The sequence below is a fragment of the Mixophyes fleayi genome, chromosome 7 (genome assembly GCF_038048845.1).
Source record: "Mixophyes fleayi isolate aMixFle1 chromosome 7, aMixFle1.hap1, whole genome shotgun sequence".
Classification (NCBI taxonomy): domain Eukaryota; kingdom Metazoa; phylum Chordata; class Amphibia; order Anura; family Limnodynastidae; genus Mixophyes; species Mixophyes fleayi.
This window is the reverse complement of record NC_134408.1, coordinates 31,066,567-31,087,544: the sequence shown is the minus strand read 5'-3', so window position 1 is coordinate 31,087,544 and position 20,978 is coordinate 31,066,567. Positions and strand designations below refer to the sequence as shown.

General features: G+C 40.5%; 1 protein-coding gene across 2 annotated transcripts; it reads right to left on the bottom strand.

Annotated features, from left to right (window-relative positions):
- Window positions 1–666: 666 nt before the first annotated feature.
- On the bottom strand, window positions 667–5,820 carry PSMG3 (proteasome assembly chaperone 3). 2 transcript variants are annotated; one of them, XM_075179569.1, is made up of 3 exons: window positions 5,683–5,820; window positions 2,076–2,392; window positions 667–944 (listed from the first exon to the last, which is right to left on the bottom strand). In XM_075179569.1, exons 2-3 carry the CDS (start codon window positions 2,304–2,306, stop codon window positions 792–794), a joined length of 384 nt encoding a protein of 127 aa, XP_075035670.1. In that variant the 5' UTR covers window positions 2,307–2,392; window positions 5,683–5,820; the 3' UTR covers window positions 667–791. The 2 variants fall into 2 exon arrangements, with proteins under 2 accessions (XP_075035670.1, XP_075035671.1); XM_075179570.1 differs by having other exon boundaries at window positions 5,716–5,818.
- Window positions 5,821–20,978: the final 15,158 nt, after the last annotated feature.

Here is a 20,978-nt window from a genome sequence, read left to right as displayed (position 1 = left end):
TACCCTATAGTTGTGCCCCCAATTCATACTATATCATATAGTTGTGCCCCAATTCATACTATACCCTATAGTTGTGCCCCCAATTCATACTATACCCTATAGTTGTGCCCCCAATTCATATTATGCCCCATAGCTGTGCCCTCAATTCATACTAAGCCCCATATCTCTGCTCCCAATTCATATTAAGCCCCATAGCTCTGCTCCCAATTCCTATTAAGCCCCATAGCTCTGCTCCCAATTCCTATTAAGCCCCATAGCTCTGCTCCCAATTCATATTAAGCCCCATAGCTGTGCCCATAGTTCAACTTCAAACTTGCTACTAATTACTATTTACCTTTTGAGTCAGCACACACGTCTGGGAGCTGCTTTACTAAAGCAACTGAAGATAACAGAAACAAAGCTGCTGCGCATGCGGAGCTCCGGCGTGCCATATAAAAGTGGTCTGCAAGCCACGTCTGGCACACGTGCCGGGGGTTGCCGAACACCGATATACACTATCCTCCTGTTTGAATAAGTCTCTCATAGTAGACAACTCTTATCAGAGTGTTTAGAGATAAAGACCCCTGCGATTTAGAGGCGTACCAAGAACTCTGAAATAGAAAAAGCTCCAAAAAAGTGTGTTTATAGCTCAATGTATAAAGGAAAATAAAATAATCACACAGTATAGCATATGTACAAAATCTATTTAATATAAAGTGGATATATGAACAAGCACAATATACCGGTTCTAACTGTAGGCACAGGTGTTATTACGTATATCCTAAATAACCTTGAAGAAAGCATGGCTTGTATCACCAGACCTGGCAGTTCTTTATCACACTTTTCAGTGTTTTAATACAGTCCGTACTTTTGTCCTTTAATGCAACAGACAGGATTATTGGCTTGTTCTTAGACTCCTGCGATACAAAGCTCACCAAATTCTTCGCACAAACATGAATAAGAGGCTGTGGAAAAAAAATATACACAAGTTATCAGGCCAGAACAATCAAACGCCAAATGATGTGCAATAATGATGATATGGATGATTAAAGCCAAGTTTCAGAATAGTAACAATCACAGATGTAGATAAAGGTTTAGAATCTTGTCAGATCATATGATGCATGTTCCAAGGTAAAATTAACTCTATAAGTTGTATGTTAAAAACTGGTTTTGAAAAAGTGAAGATGTTGCCTATAGCAACCAATCAGATTCTAGATGTAATTTTGTAGAATGTACTAAATAAGTGAAGGCTAGAATCTGATTGGTTGCTATAGGCAACAGCTGCACTCTTTCAAACCCGCAGCTTAATCAATTTACCCCTTAAAGCGATCAGCTGGATTTTTTCAGAACGCAACTTCGGGATTCCCCCAATGTATAATGTAGTTCTATCATACATCCTCAGCCTGATGCAGACCATCATAGGAAAATTTAAAATAAATATAAAGTGCCTAAAGTTCTCCTTTGTTCTTTTTATTTCAGCCAAGGCAGATAGCTATCTCTCAGTCAGACTTTCCAGGTCCTTCTGTAATGCTGAGCACTTTAGAATTCCTGCTTAGATATGATCAAAAATTATCTTTAAGATTTATAAATGTCTTAACAAGTTGACCAAACCATGATTAACTAATTTAAATGGACGAGTGATATGATATCTTGCACTTAAGCAACGGCAAGAAGCCTTGAATCATTGCCCCTCCTCAAATATAGTTCAAAGAGTTTGTTTAATGCAACCAAGACACCTAGATGTGGCTTATTATGTTTCCCATAGATTTATAACTATTCTTAAGGTATATGACTCCAATATCCAACAGTACACAGATTCTAACAAGTCCCTGAAATGTTTGTGTAGATCAGACCAGACTAACCTATGGTGTTGTGAAACTACAAGTCCCAGCATGCTTTGCAAGTAGCTAGACGATACATGGCAAGGTATGCAGGGTATCCAGGTATCACAACACCTGGAGAGCCACAGGTTGGCCAGGCCTGGTGTAGATGATTATAGCAGATCTCTCAGCTTCTAGATTCTAATAGAATTGCAAGGTAATAATTATTATTCAAGGTCAATGAGCACCATGGTCAGTACATTATTGCATGCTCACCTCATCACATCCTAGAAGGACTTTGGTGGTCAATGCAGGATTTCCAAGCTCACCAGACACCACGTTGGGGGTGACAGACACCAGCGTTCCCATCTTCCCATACTGTGTCACTACAACCAGGATGTGATCGCTGAACGCAGAGCAGACTACCTGGGTGGCTATGCCATTGATCACCTCCTCCGCTTGCTTGGAAACTACTGCAGGTTTAACGGCCATAGCTGGTATGTTCATTCTATTTCACGAGAAGACTATAGAAGGAAACACGATTCAATCCTGTTTAAGTCCAAAGGTACTGGATTTGATAGGCTGACAGGAGCCTGAAAAAAAAAACCAAAGAATACCAACCTAAGGCCTTGAAGAGTTAGGGGTTATGAGCTGCACAATACATATGTGGCTTGTACAAGTCGTCATGCAAATATAGTCCATGTGCTTACAGCCCTATATTAAGCCTGTCAGCTCCTTTGCATGGGTTTATTTAGACAGCAGCCCTATTTGTTTAGATACTTGACTACCATGAACTTACTCTCTTAACGATAAACATAAAAATGATTATTATTTTTTAAATTACCTTATGTTATGCCTATACATGCAGTATATAGGGGACATCTGGTAAAGTATCAGACAGCTTTAGGATGTGTACACACTACAGAAAATTTTTCCTGATACGATATAGTTAACTATTTTACCAACGACTGGAAAAAAGTCCCGATCAGGATGCCGACTCCTGTGTACACAGTAAACATGTTTTACACAGTTTACCGACAGATCTGTGCTCTTCATCTGTCATAACCATCAGTTGAAAAGACCATGACCCTGCACACTCCATAGAGATCTATGGACACTGCCGGTCCTGAGTGCATACACACTGCAGGATTGGAACAATATTGTTCCAACGTTGAATGAGATTTTTAGTTCAGTTTAAAAATCAAATAAAACGATACGATGGGCTTTGGAACAATAATTGTTCATTGTTGCAGTGTACACACTAATGTGATATTGAACAGTCGTTTATCGTGTGATTGGCCCGATAATCAGCTGAAAACCCTGTAGTGTGTTCCCAGCCTTATTGTAATAGTGCCATAAGGTAACATCAAACAGGATCGCAGGGATTAGTGCTATCCTTTCCCTAAAGGAAATTTAAAGGAAAGGTAGCCTGAAAATGCTTCTCTCTCATTTTCACCTTGCTCCCTTATGGGGGTGTAGGTAAAGTTCAGAGAATGTAAAGCATCTATGCAATTATCGTGCAGATCTCACAATTCACGACCGTTTGTTCAGATACTGCAAGACTGTGACCACTCCCACGATCATGTTTTATCACACCAAAACACATCACGTCCCAACCATGAAACAATGTCAGGCAAACGTGGAAGTGTGTACGCACTCACGGCCAGCAGTGTAGGCAAACCTTTTAGTAGATGGTTATGAGAGATGAAGATCACAGATCTGAAGGAAAACTATCTAGATGTGTATACATGAATCAGCATGCACATCCGGACTTTCAATAGTTGGTGAAATCGTTGAGATATTGCATCTGAAGTAGGATTGTACCCAGCTTAACAGACATGCATACCATAAGGAGGAGGCAAAAGTATAGTTCCTGATGACAATATATAGCCCATAAGATACCAGTGCACAAATACACTACAGCATTTAAAAATCACGTGAATACATGTTTCTATGAAGCACTTCTAAAACATTCACTTTTTAACTGCATTCAGGTGTTACTGAGCAGGAACGGCTGTGAAATGACAGATTCTTGTTCACATGGAAGTTTTGACAAACAATGTGAAACCTGACCTGGAAATGCAGCTGGATCATGAATGTCTTGATTTTTAATGGGAATCTCAGTTACCATGTAACACAAGAAGCACTCCAGCTACTATAATGCAGCATTCAGCATTTTCAAAAAGTTTCATAAATGTTTAGGTGAGAGCGGGCACGAGTGCTTTTCAGTATATAGGCATGAGCATTTCTCAGTGTATAGGCGTGAGTGCTTCTCCGTGTATAGGCGTGAGCAGCCGTGAGTGCTTCTCAGTGTATAGGCGTGAGCAGCCGTGAGTGCTTCTCAGTGTATAGGCGTGAGCAGCCGTGAGTGCTTCTCAGTGTATAGGCGTGAGCAGCCGTGAGTGTTTCTCAGTGTATAGGCGTGAGCAGCCGTGAGTGCTTCTCAGTGTATAGGCGTGAGCAGCCGTGAGTGCTTCTCAGTGTATAGGCGTGAGCAGCCGTGAGTGCTTCTCAGTGTATAGGCGTGAGCAGCCGTGAGTGCTTCTCAGTGTATAGGCGTGAGCAGCCGTGAGTGCTTCTCAGTGTATAGGCGTGAGCAGGCATGAGTGTGTTAAATATGATTTTTTGTTAAGGCCTATGTTCCGTCATTTATTGTAACTTGCATAGAAATATTATTTGCTAAAAGAGCTTATTCATTTTTCTGCTGATTTCCAGTTTTACAAGATGTAAAACCTTGAAATCAACCTTGAGGTTAAGCTGACATAGAGAACACCTTGAGAGTGTATCAAGATATAAAAACAATAAGTAGTTTCATGTTCAGCTCTCGTAGTGTGGGAGCTGTGCCCTTGTTGTTGGACTTAGCATACCTCCAGCTCACCTTGAGATAAAAATAATAGGCTCATCTTAAAAGGGGGAGAAAGTAAACACCCGAAAAATACGTGAGAAATTTAATCAGTAGCGCTTCTCATAGACGAATGGTATAAACTATTCTATGCTTATGACGTAGGATTCATTTATTCAGTAGGCTATAAAAACTTATATCTTTGTATCAATAAATCAGAGAATATTCCTTGTATAAAGAATTTGGTCTGTGTCAATTCTCTCCAGCTGATTGAAGCGCTTGACACCACAGGCAGACTTGGGTCAGAACTCTAGATCTAACAAGTGCTTCTTAATGATGACTGCAACAGCTGCAGTCATCTCTTAGCTCTGTACCTTAGCATGATTTCAGGATATCCCTAGAGACATTTAGCACCAAGTAAATAAGTGCCTAGTTAACCCAGGTACGGACTCTTAGCAGTCCATGTAGAGTGTTGGAAACAAACTGAATGAACTAGTTCAGAGGTGCAGAACATTTGGCTACGAACCACAGAATCTGGAGCCTCATAGTCAGGTGACTACACAAGGACTATGAATACTTTTTAATCTCCTGTCCAATTTAATATTTTTAGCCACACATTTTTCACATCAACATGTAATGTGACTGGTCAAATAATGGCAATGCCTTACAGTATAATTGGTACACACATAATAATAATAATACATTGCATATAAAGTGCAATAACTCAGAGAATCCCATGCAATTAATTAAACGCAGCCCTTATGTCTTCTACTGTCATTAGCAGCACGCACAGCAGGGGGGACAAAGCAGAAGTATTACAGAGACTCTGCAGCTCATGTGACAGGGCATGCTTGGACGTGTAGTCTATAAGGGCTGGAGATCCAGGGGTTAAATTACAGAGACATAAAGGTTGCCTGAAAGAAATGATGATGTGTAAAGTAAACACACCCACGTGGTCTGACTACTATAACCAGGCCTGGCCTCTTACAGGGCCACAGAAGGCTGATGAGAGTAACCGAGCTCATCTCACTGCTCTATCACCTGTCCTCTCCACATCCACCGACCCCCGCTCACCGGTCTGAGGGGCTACTCCACTTACAGCCCCGCACCTCACTCCACTCAGCAGGTAAGACGGAAGAACTACGATTCCCAGAGGCCCTCGCGTCAAACCTTCAACACTCGCTAACTTTATTGACAAGCAGCGCAAAGAGCAGCTTGTGTCACTATGCAATGTATCTAGAGGCGAAAGAAACGTGTAGCACTATGCTGCCCTCTGCTGGTAGAGACAGACTAGGTTCAAGCTGTAGCTCTCCTGTGGGTCACTGTGTGGATTAGGAGGGAACCAGAGCTTCTGTACAGATTAGTTGAAGATGTCATTTGCTGCATCACCTCCATCCTTATAGTTTTAGTGTTAATCACAGTCAGACAGGTAAGGGTAAATTTATCAAACTGTGGGTTTGAAAAAGTGGAGATGTTGCTGATAGTAACCATGCAGATTCTGTATTAAATAAATAACTAGAATCTGATTGGTTGCTATAGGCAACATCTCCACTTTTGTGATTCTGGTAAGTATAAGAGCTGCAAAAAATAAAGGGTTCAGATTAACAGCTGTTATCACCATATGTACTTATGGAAGGCAGGTGTAATTGAGTTTGCTCAGTGATGTTCTCCTGGATAAATAGAGAATTTGCTTGATTTTGCAGCAAGAATGGTATAGTCAGGGCTGGAACACAGCCAATATTGCTGGGCCCCCCTCCACCCAGCCCTATAGCAGTTGTACCCCCTGGAGTGGCAGTAGTTTCACCACTAGATACACTTAATAAGGAAACCAGGTGGGGTGTGCACATATTGGCAATAAAGACAGTTGCATCTGATGCACATAATATTTATTTTGCCATAATGTACATATTAAATATTTACATGTTTGCTGTATATATTTTTTTTTACCTTACTGTACATGCTAAGGATTCACATCTGTGTTCCAATAAGTAAGTGTTTTTCACAGAGCCCAGCATGTCAGACATTTTCATTTAAACTGTGATAGCATGCTAATGTAACATTCCGGCGGCTTGCTTCACATGCCATACCACTTTAGATAATTAATTTCATTATTTTTGTCAAGTTCAGTGCACTACATATATCATTTTTGCTCTAACAACACGCTCATTTAACTATCTTTCTCTCATTTGATACATTAATTTTGCAGCATTCAGTGCTGTCACCATGCCTAGGAAGAGGAGCTGCAGAAAGGGAAGAATGGATTAGAGAAGAACACCTAGCAGTGTTAGGCGGGTGTATTCATCTGTATGCCACTGTCTTTGTATTTGTCCACTATAGTTCCGTGAGTATGTCCAAGAGCTACGTGATTGGACATTACAATTTTCCACATTTTAAAATAAAATAATTATACAGTGACCAACAAAATGTTTTAAAAAATCAAAACTATCTTATATTTTAGATTTTTAAAAGCAGCCAACCTTTGCTTGGCACACTCTTGGCATCATCACCATTTATTTATATAGCGCCACTAATTCCGCAGCACTGTACAGAGAACCCACTCACATCAGTCCCCGCCCCATTGGAGCTTACAGTCTACATTCCCTAACACACACACAGACACACACACACACACTAAGGTCAACTTGTTAGCAGCCAATTAACCTACCAGTATGTTTTTTGGAGTGTGGGAGGAAACCAGAGCACCCGGAGGAAACCCACGCAAACACAGGGTGAACATACAAACTCCACACAGATAAGGCCATGGTCGGGTATCGAACTCATGGCCCCAGTGCTGTAAGGCAGAAGCGCTAACCACTTAGCCACCGTGCTGCCCTTGGCACGCTCTTAACCAGCTTCATGACCCCTGGGATGATTTTCCAACAGTCTTGAAGGATTTCCCTTATATACTGAGCAGTTGTTGGCTGCTTTTCTGTCCAAGTCATCCAAACCATCTGTATTGGGTTTAGGTCAGTTGACTATGGAGGCCTGGTCCTCTAATGCAGCACGCCATCGTTCTCCTTCTTTGTCAAATAGTTCTTGTACAACCTGGAAGTATGATTTGGGTCATTGTCCTTTTGGAAAAAAAAGTAATTTAATTTTGTCTGGGGGAAGTTCATGTTATGATGTGGCTACTAATGTAATGTGCGGTTGCTGGGGGATATTAATATATTTTAGGGGCTATTCATGCAATAACTGGTGTCTGTATTACATGTGTATGCTATTAATTTGATGTAAGGACTGGCAATAACAAATAGGAGAGAGCAGCACTGTTTAACAACTGTACTGATTTTGGTCGGACAGTCTTGATTTTGGGGGACTGTCACCGATCTGTAAGGACTGTGCTTGCAGTATGTCACTTTTCATTCCCCCAAACCCCATTCCATAAATACGCCCCTATATTGTCACATGCACAGTGGCTGGTGCGCCTGGTGGATATACCTCATTCTTGTCAGCTGAGCTAAAAGTGCTGACTAGCGGGATGACAGGACGTACATCTGTTTTATTTGCATAAAATTCGCATTTCCGTACTGCGCATGCAGACGAAATAACCGTATGCATATGTCCCAATGCATACTTTATATATGGAATGAGCGACTTTTGCATTTATTAATAAACTGTCTAGCCACTGTTCTCTTTTGTGTATATTACACTTCATTACATTATTATATTGTGAACAAATAGGGTAATGCAACCTTAGTCTATACTATCTCTACGCTATCGTGGGGCTAAGTTTTCGCACTTGTTACTCCCGACCTAAACCTGGCACAACTGCATTTTGTCAAATGCATCCGACCGAACACGTAAATGCACTTTTTCAGAGTCCACTCCAAAGTTAATATTTTTTTCTGCAGAGGATACGGGTCAAGTGTTGCATTTTTTTATTTCCAGGTCCATTTTCTATCATACAGTCTACCTTATATTCCATAAATAAAAATCATAATTCCTTGTAATGTGGTTCATGTTCAACCCTCTCCTTGAACTATTGATTTGCTTAGTGAGCCAAACAATGGTACATGATAAACGATCCAGTTTTATTCAGCACAGCCACTAAACTGTTCAGATAGTATTGAATGTTACATCAATGTGTATGTTGAAAATTAAACGCCTAATCAAAGTAAACTGCCTTTGTGGAGTCTAATACTGGAAATCATAAACTTACTAGCTTATCACTCAAGGGAGGTCTAATAAAAGATTGCGTTGAAACGACATGTACTTGTCTAGATGAATTTTTGTCCTTACTTTGTATTTCGTGTTTTTTTTAAACTACAAGAAAGCATACTTGATCTGTTTTTCTTGTCTTGCTTCCATGCAGTTATAATGGCAAATAAGATGGAAGAGACAGCCAAGTCTAAACCTAACTTGGGGAAGAAAAGATTGTGTGCTATTAAAATAAAAATTTGGGATTATGGCCTTAATTGGTGGTTAAATGATTATTACACTTTCAAACAAATAGACTCCGTTAAATATTATAGTCCCAAAAATATATTACATTGTATCCTGAGTTTAGAAGAACCAGTGCTGACTAGCCTCCTGTATTATCGTCATCATCACCATTTATTTATATAGTGCCACTGATTCCGCAGCACTGTACAGAGAACTCATTCACATCAGTCCCTGCCCCATTGGAGCTTACAGTCTAAATTCCCTAACATACACACACAGACTAGGGTCAATTTTGATAGCAGCCAATTAACCTACTAGTATGTTATTGGAATGTGGGAGGAAACCGGAGCACCTGGAGGAAAACCACGCAAACACGGGAGAACATACAAACTCCACACAGATAACGCCATGGACGGGAATTGAACTCATGACCCCAGCACTGTGAGGCAGAAGTGCTAACCACTAAGCCACCGTGCCTAGTAATATAGTTGAATTTGGGTACTGTGGGTAACATACACTGTTATACATCCTTGGGACTATCTGGCCAGCGCTCTCCTACTTTCAGCTCAGTTTTGTGTTACATTCTCTGCAGGTGTTAGCTTTCAGGATTCAAACACTAGTTGATGCAAATATGCTGCAGGAAGTTTGTTGATTATGTCACAGTGGAGAAGCAGTTAGGGCATTATTGCCCTTTGATAAACCATGTTCATGAAGGCACACAAAATAAACGTAAATCAAATAACTTAGTAACAAGTTTGTGTATATATATATATTTATTTTGCAAGCAATAGAAAAGATACACAATGGCGCGTAACTCAATAATGATTAATTGTCCCAATTGTCCATCATTTGTAAACAATTGCCAATCTACAGGCAGCTGCCAATTCCCAATAATACCAGATGGTAGTTCTGGAAAATATCTGAAAACAAAGGAAAATGGATAGGGCGCCAACATAGTGTAGTATTGTTAAAAATAACAGTACTTAGTAAATCGAATATGCGTACCAAAAGATAGAATAATATACATATAGCAAATATTCTCAGAATATTCTAGCTAGTGCTTGTATCATATCCACCGCACCCATCCATAAGTATATATGTGCACCAGAAGTATAAACTTTATAGTTTCTGTTTGTAGTCATGGAATCTTCATATATGCACTGTTGCTCTTGAATGGAAAATATCAGATAAAAGCCAACATAGTGTAGTATTTTTAGTACTTGGGTTAATTATTCATAAAAACATATGGCTATCACACTCACATTTAATATAAAAAAAGAAAGCTTATCTGGAGTATTTCCCTGTGTGTAGGATCCTGGCAAAGATGAAAATAATACCTATTTTCTCTTGATGAAGTCTAATTTGTGATAGACCATGTTTGGGACTCTGTCTGGGACTTATGTGTATTAAGCTGTGATGTGACTGGTATACCCGGGATTCATCTTTGCCAGGATCCTACATTATAGGTTCCTAATTCCTGCAAGTGTAGGATCCTAAGTCCAGGATCCTACTCTATGTTAGGATCAGTAGACTGCAGGACTGGGGCAAAGTGAGACGGCAAAGGACAAAACCAACGGGTGAGAGTTGGAAGCGGTCTTTAAGCTTACACGCTTATAAATTGATGGCACTAGCCAGCTGCCTGTCACTCTTACATCATTAATTTATTTCATACTATCCAAAAAGGCTTTTCAGGCATTGTTTCCACTTAGCATCAGATATTCAAAATAATAAATCTTAAATATAAACAGAGATATTTTTTCCCTCTTCAACTCTCTGAAGATAAAGGCTATATAGCAAATGTAAATACTACATATGTACTACATATGAATTATATATTGTTTTTCTTGACTACAGAGCATTACATTGAAGAAGGAAAGACTACAAAATGGGCACTTCGTTCTTAAAAACCATTTGCAGGAGGCTTTCTGCATAATGACATCCACAACCCATTGAGTCCAGACAAAGTATACAAAATACATGGGCTACTCTGACGATGAAGGAAAGTTTAGAAACAGATAGCCCATGTAGAGTTGGACGTACATCTGTTTTATTTGCTGGGCATGCGGACCAAAGAAATGTACACATAATTCTATATGCAGATTTTCTTCTCAACTGACCCTTATGATTGGAGAGGTGGAAGAGAAGGGATGGGCAAGCATAGGCCACGTATATTAAGGGTGTTTTCGCGCAATTGTGATTGGGGTAGACCTGGATGCAGAAGCATATACACCTGGTAGGAGGCCTATCTCTTGTGGGTGCTGGAGAGCTAGCGCAACAAGACACTGTGATAATGATATTGATCAGCAATGCTAGCTAGCTGCTTCTGATTGGCTAACTGTGTCTTGACCTCTCCAGCTGATAGTACATAAACCATTAGAAGGTAACTATATTATATGAAGTTGCGGCCATCTATTTGCATTACTTAATATTTCCATTTGGACCTCGGCAGGAAAAAAGAGTCCCATTACATTTTAAGAGGGCAAAACAACAGATGTTTGTATTTTATCTCATTTGTGTTTTGTATATGTGTTTAATTATTTTTTATATAGTAAATGTGACTTTCACATTTATTAATAACAAAGTCAGGACACTATTCATTGCATTATTATATTGTGTACAGATAGAATAATGCGGCTCTACTAACTGTCACCCTGCATATCTTCCCTATCAATGGGCATAAATATACTCAAATGTTACATCTGGAGCATATGCTATGAATGACTCAATGTTCTCTGTAAAGGGCTGCGTAATATGGTGGCAATATACAAATATACAATAATAATAATATTCTACAGCAATGACTGCTTTCTTCATGCAATGACCACATGAGAAGGATCATGGTGACGTATATCATGTCTGAAAAGACTCAAACATTGGCAACACAAGGAAGCGCTCAGTGATAAGTACCACTGTTGTCTTAGCCATATAGACATGGAGTATGGTGGTACAGGGGATGGAGAAGAAGTATGTAAGGGCTGGGAGGTGAGAACCTTAATATTACGTGAATGATTTTAATAGTGTTTGTCGGATTGATAAGAAAATGTTTAATTTGATTGTAGATAGTCAATCTACCACAAGATGGCAGTATAGCATCATGAGAGAAATTCAGACCTACAGTACATTTCAGCCTAGGGTGTGATCTGGATTTAATCAATAGTCTCACAGAGTCCTAGGTTACAAGCAGGTAGATAATGTTAGTGGGAGCACTTACTATCCGACCTTATCTGTTTCTTAATATAAAGCTGTGAAGACATGGTGATATTCATTTGGTCATGGACCTTTAAGCCTTAGCTGCATTTTTGTCATAAAGTGAATGATGCATAAGTGTAATTTGAAATGGGGATTTTTAATCCCTATTTCAGACATGTCTATAGTACACATGACATTCATAGTGATCCCTAGGATGGACCATGAATGCAAGAAAAGAAGCATGCTCCCATTATTCACTAAGGACTCTTTGTACTGTGGATATATTCTCAGCAGGGAATTAATTACCCCTATTCCAAATGTTAAAGGTTATTCCACTCTCACTGTGTAAATCCTAATTGCTGTGTTTTACAGGAAACTGTCTGGGAGATTTTAAATGATGGGAAAATGCAGGAATGACATCTTGGGAGGAGGCAGTAATTGATTAGACCAAATCTGCAGCCACTATCATGTGCCACTTATTCCACCTGATGGCATGCATCCCTTTTTAAAGTCTCCTGTTGGCTCAATCATTGTCAATAGATTTGCATCTAAGTCAGATCTTAGACAGCAAAAGAGATACATGGAAAGATATATGGAAAATTTAAATTGATGATGTAAATGGGAAAAAAATCATTCATTTGCAAAGTGCAAAATTGTTAAATACATCATTATCTTTTATTGTAGGATCCCGCAATACCCTGCAGCTCCTGATAGTGGAGAAGACAGAGCATACATAAAGTACAGACTAGGAGCACTGTGAAGCTGCATGGTGGCACAGTGGTAAGCATTATATATACAGTGGTTGGTACTGCTGTCTCACAGATCTGGGGTCATGAGTTTGATTCATAGTTGCCAACTTTCTATTGGTAGGGGGTGGGGCCAGGGGAGTACTTTCATTTTGTCCCCGCCCCCTCGGCAAAAAGCGACATATTGTCATGGGGGTGGGGCCAAAATGATGCGATTCACCGTGAATTGCGTCATTTAAGCTCCCGACGGGCAGGTTGAATTGCCTACTTTCCCGGAAGTCTGGAAGACCTACCCAGAATTTGGGAGACTTTCCGGGAGAGTGGGCAAGCATGGTTTGATTCCCAACCAGGGTCCTATTTGTGCTTAGTTTGTATGTACTCCCAGTGTTTGCCTGGGTTTCCTCCAATTGCTTTGGTTCTCTTTCACACTCCAAAAACATAACCGAACTGATTTGAAAGCTGTATAATATGTTTCCCTGAGTATAACACAGGAATTCCCATGACTGATAGATGTCTCATTCAAATAATTGCTCAAGCAGATATTTTGCTGTATTATAAACTGTGATATAAAAACCAGTTCTAACTAGGGCTTATTTCATCATCATCATCATCATTTATTTATATAGCGCCAACATATTCCGTAGCGCTTTACAATTGGGGACAAACATAGTAAACTAATAAACAAACTGGGTAAAACAAACAAAGAGGTAAGAAGGTCCTGCTCGCAAGCTTACAATCTATTGGACAATGGGAGTTTGACACATGAGGTTAAGTCTACATTTGCAGTTGGCCCAGCCAGACTGCAAAGGTAAAAGTGACTCATAAGCTAAATGATCCTGTCACACAACAATGTTGGTCAAGGGGTATTTGTATAACGGGTGGTAATAGGGTAATGTAGTGAGGTTAAGAGGGTGGTTGAGGAATATTATAAGCTTGTCTGAAGAGGTGGGTTTTCAGAGAACGCTTGAAAGCTTGTAGACCAGAGGAGAGTCTTATTGTGCGAGGGAGAGAATTCCATAGAGTGGGTGCAGCCCGAAAAAAGTCCTGTAACCGGGAATGGGAGGATGTAATGAGTGTGAATGAGAGACGCAGATCTTGTGTAGAACGGAGTTGCCGAGTTGGGAGATATTTTGAGACAAGAGAGGAGATGTATGCTGGTGCAGCTTTGTTGATGGCCTTATAGGTTAGTAAAAGTATTTTATATTGGATTCGGTAGAAGACAGGCAACCAGTGTAGAGACATGCAGAGTGATTCAACAGAGGAATAACGATTTGCAAGAAAAATCAATCTTGCTGCAGCGTGCAAAATAGATTGTAGGGGGTTGAGTCTGTTTTTGGGAAGACCAGTAAGGAAGGAATTGCAATAGTCAAACTATACTACAGTATATGATCCTAAACTAAATTATCAACCTCTGGCCATACGGTGCTTCATCTGGCAAGATAGAACACCAGGCCAACATTGTAACATGTGGACAACATTAGGACCAAAGTCAGCTGGACTGTGTCCGTGGGGGTTTTGTCTAAGTGCTTCATCTTATCCTGCTTCATTTTCATACCTCAAAGTGTCATTAAAAACTCATTTAAATTTTGTTTTCATTTTAAGTTGGCTTAATTATTATTAATACAATTCACTGTCTTGTGCAATTTGTACTAAAAGTAAAAGTCCTACTAAAAGTAAAAGTCCTACGAGTTCAGAGATCTAGGGGTAAATGTATTAACCTCCTGTTTCTTCAACTCCCGCGAGTTCGGCGTCTTCGCCGCTTAAATTTAAAGCGGCGCTGCCTTGTAAAGGGAAGTTTCCCTTTACAAGGCAGCGCCGCTTTAAATTTAAGCGGCGAAGACGCCGAACTCGCGGGTGTTGAAGAACCCGCATGTTAATACATTTACCCCCTGGAGTCACTTTGTTGTGGGGTGTGAAGTGTGTCCAAGTAGTGGGTCATAAATCCAGGTGTTAGATTGAGCCCTTGAGTCAATGACTGGAATGTTCTTATCAGCTTAAATTCCCAGATTTTTCTCTCCCTGTCATTTTTAAAAAGACCTTTCAGTATTAGGACTTTTAAAGATTCTTGGGGAAGATTGTTATATATTTGAGGACCGAACCTGATATTCAAGGACATCTTCATGTTTTGACATTTTGACCTTTACATAATAGGGATTGAAACATAATGATGTATAAATGGTTGTGAAAACAGTCATTTCTTTACGGTCCTAGAGACGCCAATGATTGCTATGCTAATGAAGGGCAGACCAGTCACTAGATACTTTCTCTGTTCTATTTTTTTGATGAACACAGATGCACTAATCCAGCTGGAAACAATATTGAAATATAGGCAATTATGCTGTAGTAGTTTCTTCTACCATAGTTATCTTGATGTTCATTCCATATCTGATTGGTATGGTCAGGTGATCTGATTGCCTTTGTTGATACCTCTTCATGATCAAGTCTCTGGAGCTCATTGATGAAGTGTGAAGCAGCTACTGTGCAGAGCAAAGGCTGCTTTGGGCCCGCTGTGTTTCTGATTTTCACCAGTGCACCTGTTTATGGCGCAAGAAGGCCCCATTTGCAGTGGTTCACACAAGCAGAGGGGGAATTTGGGTGGAGGGAAGGTGTTTCTAATTAAGAGTATCTCACCGGGTTTTGGGAGCAGTGCAGAAATGAGATTTGAGTTTGTGGATTGAAATAAAATAAAGAAGTGGAGCGGGCACAATGTTAGGGGTGTTCCTTGTCGCGCAGACGGACACACGGCCATTTTCACACTGCAAAGGAATTACAGGAATTACAATTTGTGCATTTTACACCAGTTTGGCGCTTAACGCCTCCATGTTGCACTTAGGTGGAGTATTTGTGTGCCACATGATAAAAACAGCCAGTATTTAACTTCTGTGCAAAATAATAAACTAATTTGCACCCCTTGCATTGTAACATGGTTTTTTCAGGAGAAAACTTACTCATTTTTTTTGCCTTACTTTCCTTAATGAATCAGGCCCCTAGTTTGCAGAGGAGAGTGCGCATAGCATTTCCCCCATTCATCGGCAGCGCCAGGCTGCTGGTAAATAGTACAAAGAGTTGGTGCTGGATGGGGGCCTTCACTGAGGCTTCCTGAGCACCTCTAGCATGTTAAAGTACAGCGGTGCTTCATTTGCCGTCACTGCGATTTACAGCAATGCATAATAATTGTCATCGCACTGTTTTAATAATCAGACCCCAAAGTGACATGTTCAAAGTCCACATGAGATGACACCAGGATTTGAACATGGGTCTCCGGCAAGTCTTTCAATGTCAACGCTATATAAATAAATGTTAATAATAGTAATAATAATAACTGCTTTACAGCCAGAGGTTCCAAGCGTCGGTTCTTAGATAAGTGAACTATAATCCATCTTCTGAAATGAGATGCTAAATGCCACTGGCTACCTATTCCTGACACAGACAAAGAATGTTCAGTGCAAATTGTATTTGATTAATTCTGGTTCATCTAAAAGGGTAACATTACCTTAGGGATTTGGATTGTGGTCTTGTTAATTGTCCAAGCTGGTCCTTGACGGCTATGATTGTACCAGACGATCAATCACTGCATATTTCAGCAACTAAATTATTTCCTGGACTCTAAACACTTATTAGAGTTGGACTTATATCTGGGTTTTATCTGCATAAAATACACGTTTTTGCACTATGCATGTGCACAAAAAACATTGGTGTCAAGATTTTTTTGTGTGTATCTTCATAATACGCCTGGAGATGTAGTACGTGGGAGGGAAGAGCTGAGCAAATGTACACCATGGGGGTATGTTTACTAAACGGCGGATTTGAAAAAGTGGAGATGTTGCCTATAGCAACCAATCAGGTTCTAGCTATCATTTTGTAAAATGCACTTCATAAATGAGTGCTAGAATCTGATTGGTTGCTATAGGCAACATCTCCACTTTTTCCAACCCGCAGCTTAGTAAATATTCCCCCATGTATCTGTGTCTCAGTTAGACATGGACGTGCACACAGAGGGCTGGTGCCATGATTTGCAATGATGATCAGTAGCACTATCCATCCTCTTCTGATTGGCTGATTGTGGACTGACCTCCAGCTGATAGTACTTCATTCATTAGCATCATGCCTATATTAGATCAATTCATTAAATAAATTAGCAGCCGTCTGTTTGGATCATTTATCATTCCCATAAGGACTGCTGTGGGAAAGACAATTCCCGTCTATTTTTAGAAGGGAAAAACAATGGACGTGGAGGTCTTGTGTTTAATTCTTTATATATATGGGAAATGCTGCTTTTGTTTTTATTAATAAGACATTATTCTCTCTCGTGTATATGAGTGAATGACCCTATCAGGCACAACTTAATAATGTATTGACACGTTTTTGCTAGATTATTAGGTAGTGTAGAAATTTGGTACAATGCGTTGAGTATTATTTATTATTATCTTATATTTGTAAGGTCCCGCAAGGTATCTGCAGCGCTGTACATAGGGGGATGGACACAGTACACATTTTTAAATTAAGCAATGAATACATTATACAATGAATGAACAGCTAGGAATGAACACAGTACGTCCATATACATCTAACAGGGGCGTATCCTACGCTTCCGTCAGGCGGACATACACACACTGGTAATCCTGGTGGAGGTACTACTCCTTTTGAATTGTTTGCATCGCAAGACACGTCTGACTCATCTTTTTCATGAGTCTGTATTTTCCTACTTGAGCCAAAGTCACATATGCTGCCACCTCTAAATGAGCCCCTTAGGGCCACTGTGCCACAGAAGATTATACAAATTGTAGAACCAATATCTGTCCTGTGCGGCCAGGCCTTACTTAGACCTGCCCCAGCGGTAGAGAAGATCTACTGCTTGGATCATTACTAGAGATGCTCACTGACCCCCGTGTTTTGGTTTTGGTTTTGGATCTGGATTACTGTCGTGTTTTGGTTTTGGTTTTGCAAAACCACCATTGCGTGTTTTGGTTTTGGTTTTGTTTGGTTTTGCTTTGCTATTTTGTTGGAAAATGAATGTTTTTGGGCATAAAATAACCAAATTTAGTGCTCCACCTGTTTCTTGGATAAGTAATGTAATTGTAAAGCTAATAAATTATCAAAAAAACAGTTTAATTCCTGGTAGGCCTTCATTAATTCTACACACAAACCAGATTGTCTTCCTCTCCATCTATGCATATTGGCAATGCAGCCATCGTCTTTGGATGTATATTACACCCTACACTTATAGTTAAATATGTAAAGAAATGGACAAAGGCAGTTTGGTTTCTGTCTCTATAAGCCCCTCTCCACTTGTCGAAAATACCCAAAAATTCAGCCGTACAGTCTGTCTCTCTAGGCCCCCCCTATAACGGCTGAATTTTTTTGTATTTTCGACAAGTGGAGGGGGGCCTATAGAGACAGAAACCAAACTGGCTTTCTCCATTTCAATTAATATTGTCCAAAATACAAAACAATTCAGCCGTTATAGACTGTACAATATTAATTGAAATGGAGAAAGCCAGTTTGGTTTCTGTCTCTCTAGGCCCCCCTCCACTTGTATAAAATACAAAAAAATTCAGCCGTTATAGACTGTACAATATTAATAGAAATGGACAAAGCCATTTTGGGATCACTGTGTGTATGACACCCTACCCTTAAGGATAAATTGCCCAAAGAGCAGCCTTTCAAGACGGTACGTGATATGGAAATGCCCCAAGTCCCTTTCCTCTTTGGGGGCAGATTGCACCCTAGGCTTAAATAGAAAGTTTTAAAAAGATGTTATCGTCATCATCTGGAGCTTCATCCTCACCCTCATCAGTGTGTACGTCATCATCACAGACTATCAATTCATCGCCGCTTGAATCCGCCATTAGAGAACAGTCAGTGCTTGGATGTCTTTGATGGTGAAGGCCTTCCACGTGAAAAATGTAGTTCATTTTTATAAACATCATTTTCTCCACATTTTATGGAAGTAATCTTCTACGGCGATCACTGACTAAGTTCTCGGCTGTACTGAACACTCGTTCAGAGTACACACTGGAGGGTCGGCAGCTTAGGTATTGCAAAGCAAGTTTGTACATGGGTTTCCAAATGGCCTGCTTTTCATCCCAGTAAGGAAAGGGACTGTCTGACATTTCCATATCAATTACCTCTTGAAAATAATCCTCCACCATCCTTTGCATGTTTATACTCATATTGGATGGAGTTATGGGCAAGGTGACACATTTTTTTGAAAAATCCTTCAAACCAGCCCAGGGGGTAAATGTATTAATATGCGGGTTCTTCAACACCCGCGAGTTCAGCGTCTTCGGCGATTAAATTTAAAGCAGCGCTGCATTGTAAAGGGAAGTTTTCCTTTGCAATGCAGCGCCATTTTAAATTTAATCGCCGAAGAAGCTGAACTCGCGGGTGTTGAAGAACCCGCATGTTAATACATTTACCCCCAGATGTTAAATTGTTCTGGTCTGCCCCCTGCGTCTTCCCTGCTTCTTTTTGGGAAATTTAATTTTTTACGAGCAGCAGCAGCTTGAGAAAGTGAAGGAGGACACGTCGTCAAGCCGAGGCCCAGTTCAGCGGCCAACTTGCTGAGCAATAGCTCCTTGCAAAAGTTGACATCTCGTTCATTTTGAAGCAAAGACTCAATGTAGGTCTTAAACCTTGGATCAAGCACAGTGGCCAAAACGTACTGATCCGAGTTCAAGATCTTAATAACTCGAGGATCATTGTGAAGCGAATGAAGTACTTGATCGACAAGGCCAACATACTTTGCGGAATTGCTTGATTTCATCTCCTCCTTCAGTTTCTCAAGCTGCTTTGCCAATAGTCTAAATAAAGGAATGACTTGGCTCAAACTAGCACAATCTGCACTCACTTCACACGTCTCAACTTCAAATGGTTTCAACACCTTGCACAGGACTGAAAGGATGTGCAAGAGTGAAATACATTCCCCCTCCTTTCCCAATGTCATGGCTTGTGCAATACGCCTGGATGGCTTTGCGCTGTTCCTCCATCCTCTGAAGCATGTACAGGGTGGAATTCCACCTAGTTACCAACTCCTGCTTAAGTTGGTGGCAGGGCAAGTTAAACTGCTCTTGGAGCTGCTGTAATCTCCTACATGCTGTGGCTGAATGCCTGAAATGGGCTGAAATCTTACGGGCCACCGAAAGCATCTCTTGCACCTCACTGTTATTTCGTAGGAAGCTCTGCACCACCAAGTTGATGGTGTGAGCAAAACAAGAAATGTGCTGGAAATCACCCAGCTGTAATGCTCGCACTAAATTGTTGGCGTTATCAGAAATTACATATCCTGGGGAGAGTCCAAGTGGTATAAGCCATGCATCAATCACATCTCTCAGATTGCGTAACAAATTGTAAGCTGTATGCCTGTTAGTGAAGCCGGTGATACAAAGAGTGGCCTGCCTGTGACAAATGTTACATAGTGGTGTACATGCTGCTGTTGTTCCTGCTGATGAAGGTGAATGACCAACCCAGTGGGCTGTCACAGTCATAAATTCTTTGGTTTGACCACTTCCACTTGTTCACATATCTGTGGTTAAGTGGACAGTGGGCAGAATGGCATTTTTCAGCGCAATCTCTACATTTGTACACACTTTTTGGTATAGTTGTGGAAAAGCTTTACGGGAAAAATGGTGTTTTGATGTAATTCTGTAACGCGGACACAAAACCTCAATTAACTGTGAAAAGCCAGCTGCGTTTATTGTAGATATTGGACGCAGATCTAACACTAACATGGCAGCCATGGCGTCTGTGATTCGCTTGGCGACTGGGTGACTAAAGTCATATTTGCCTCCCCTCGCAAATGATTGTTTCACAGTTAATTGTTGAAATGTAGGACTGCTCTTTTTCTGGGCCTTCCTCTGGGCTGACGATTCACCCCCAGCAGCAGCAACAGCAGCAGCAGTGGGACTAACGCTTTCTTCAGAGGAATCAATAATAGTGCAGGAGTCATCCAGCCTTAATAAGTGGGATGCAGGGCTAACTCCGAGCACTACTGAGGATATTGATGAGGATGGTGTGGTG

Coding starts and splice junctions, on each gene's coding strand:
- PSMG3 (XM_075179569.1), bottom strand. CDS start 2,306: ATGAACATACCAGCTATGGCCGTTAAACCTGCAGTAGTTTCCAAGCAA. Junction 945..2,075: donor TCCTTCTAGGATGTGATGAG/GTGAGCATGCAA, acceptor TTTTTTCCACAG/CCTCTTATTCATGTTTGTGC.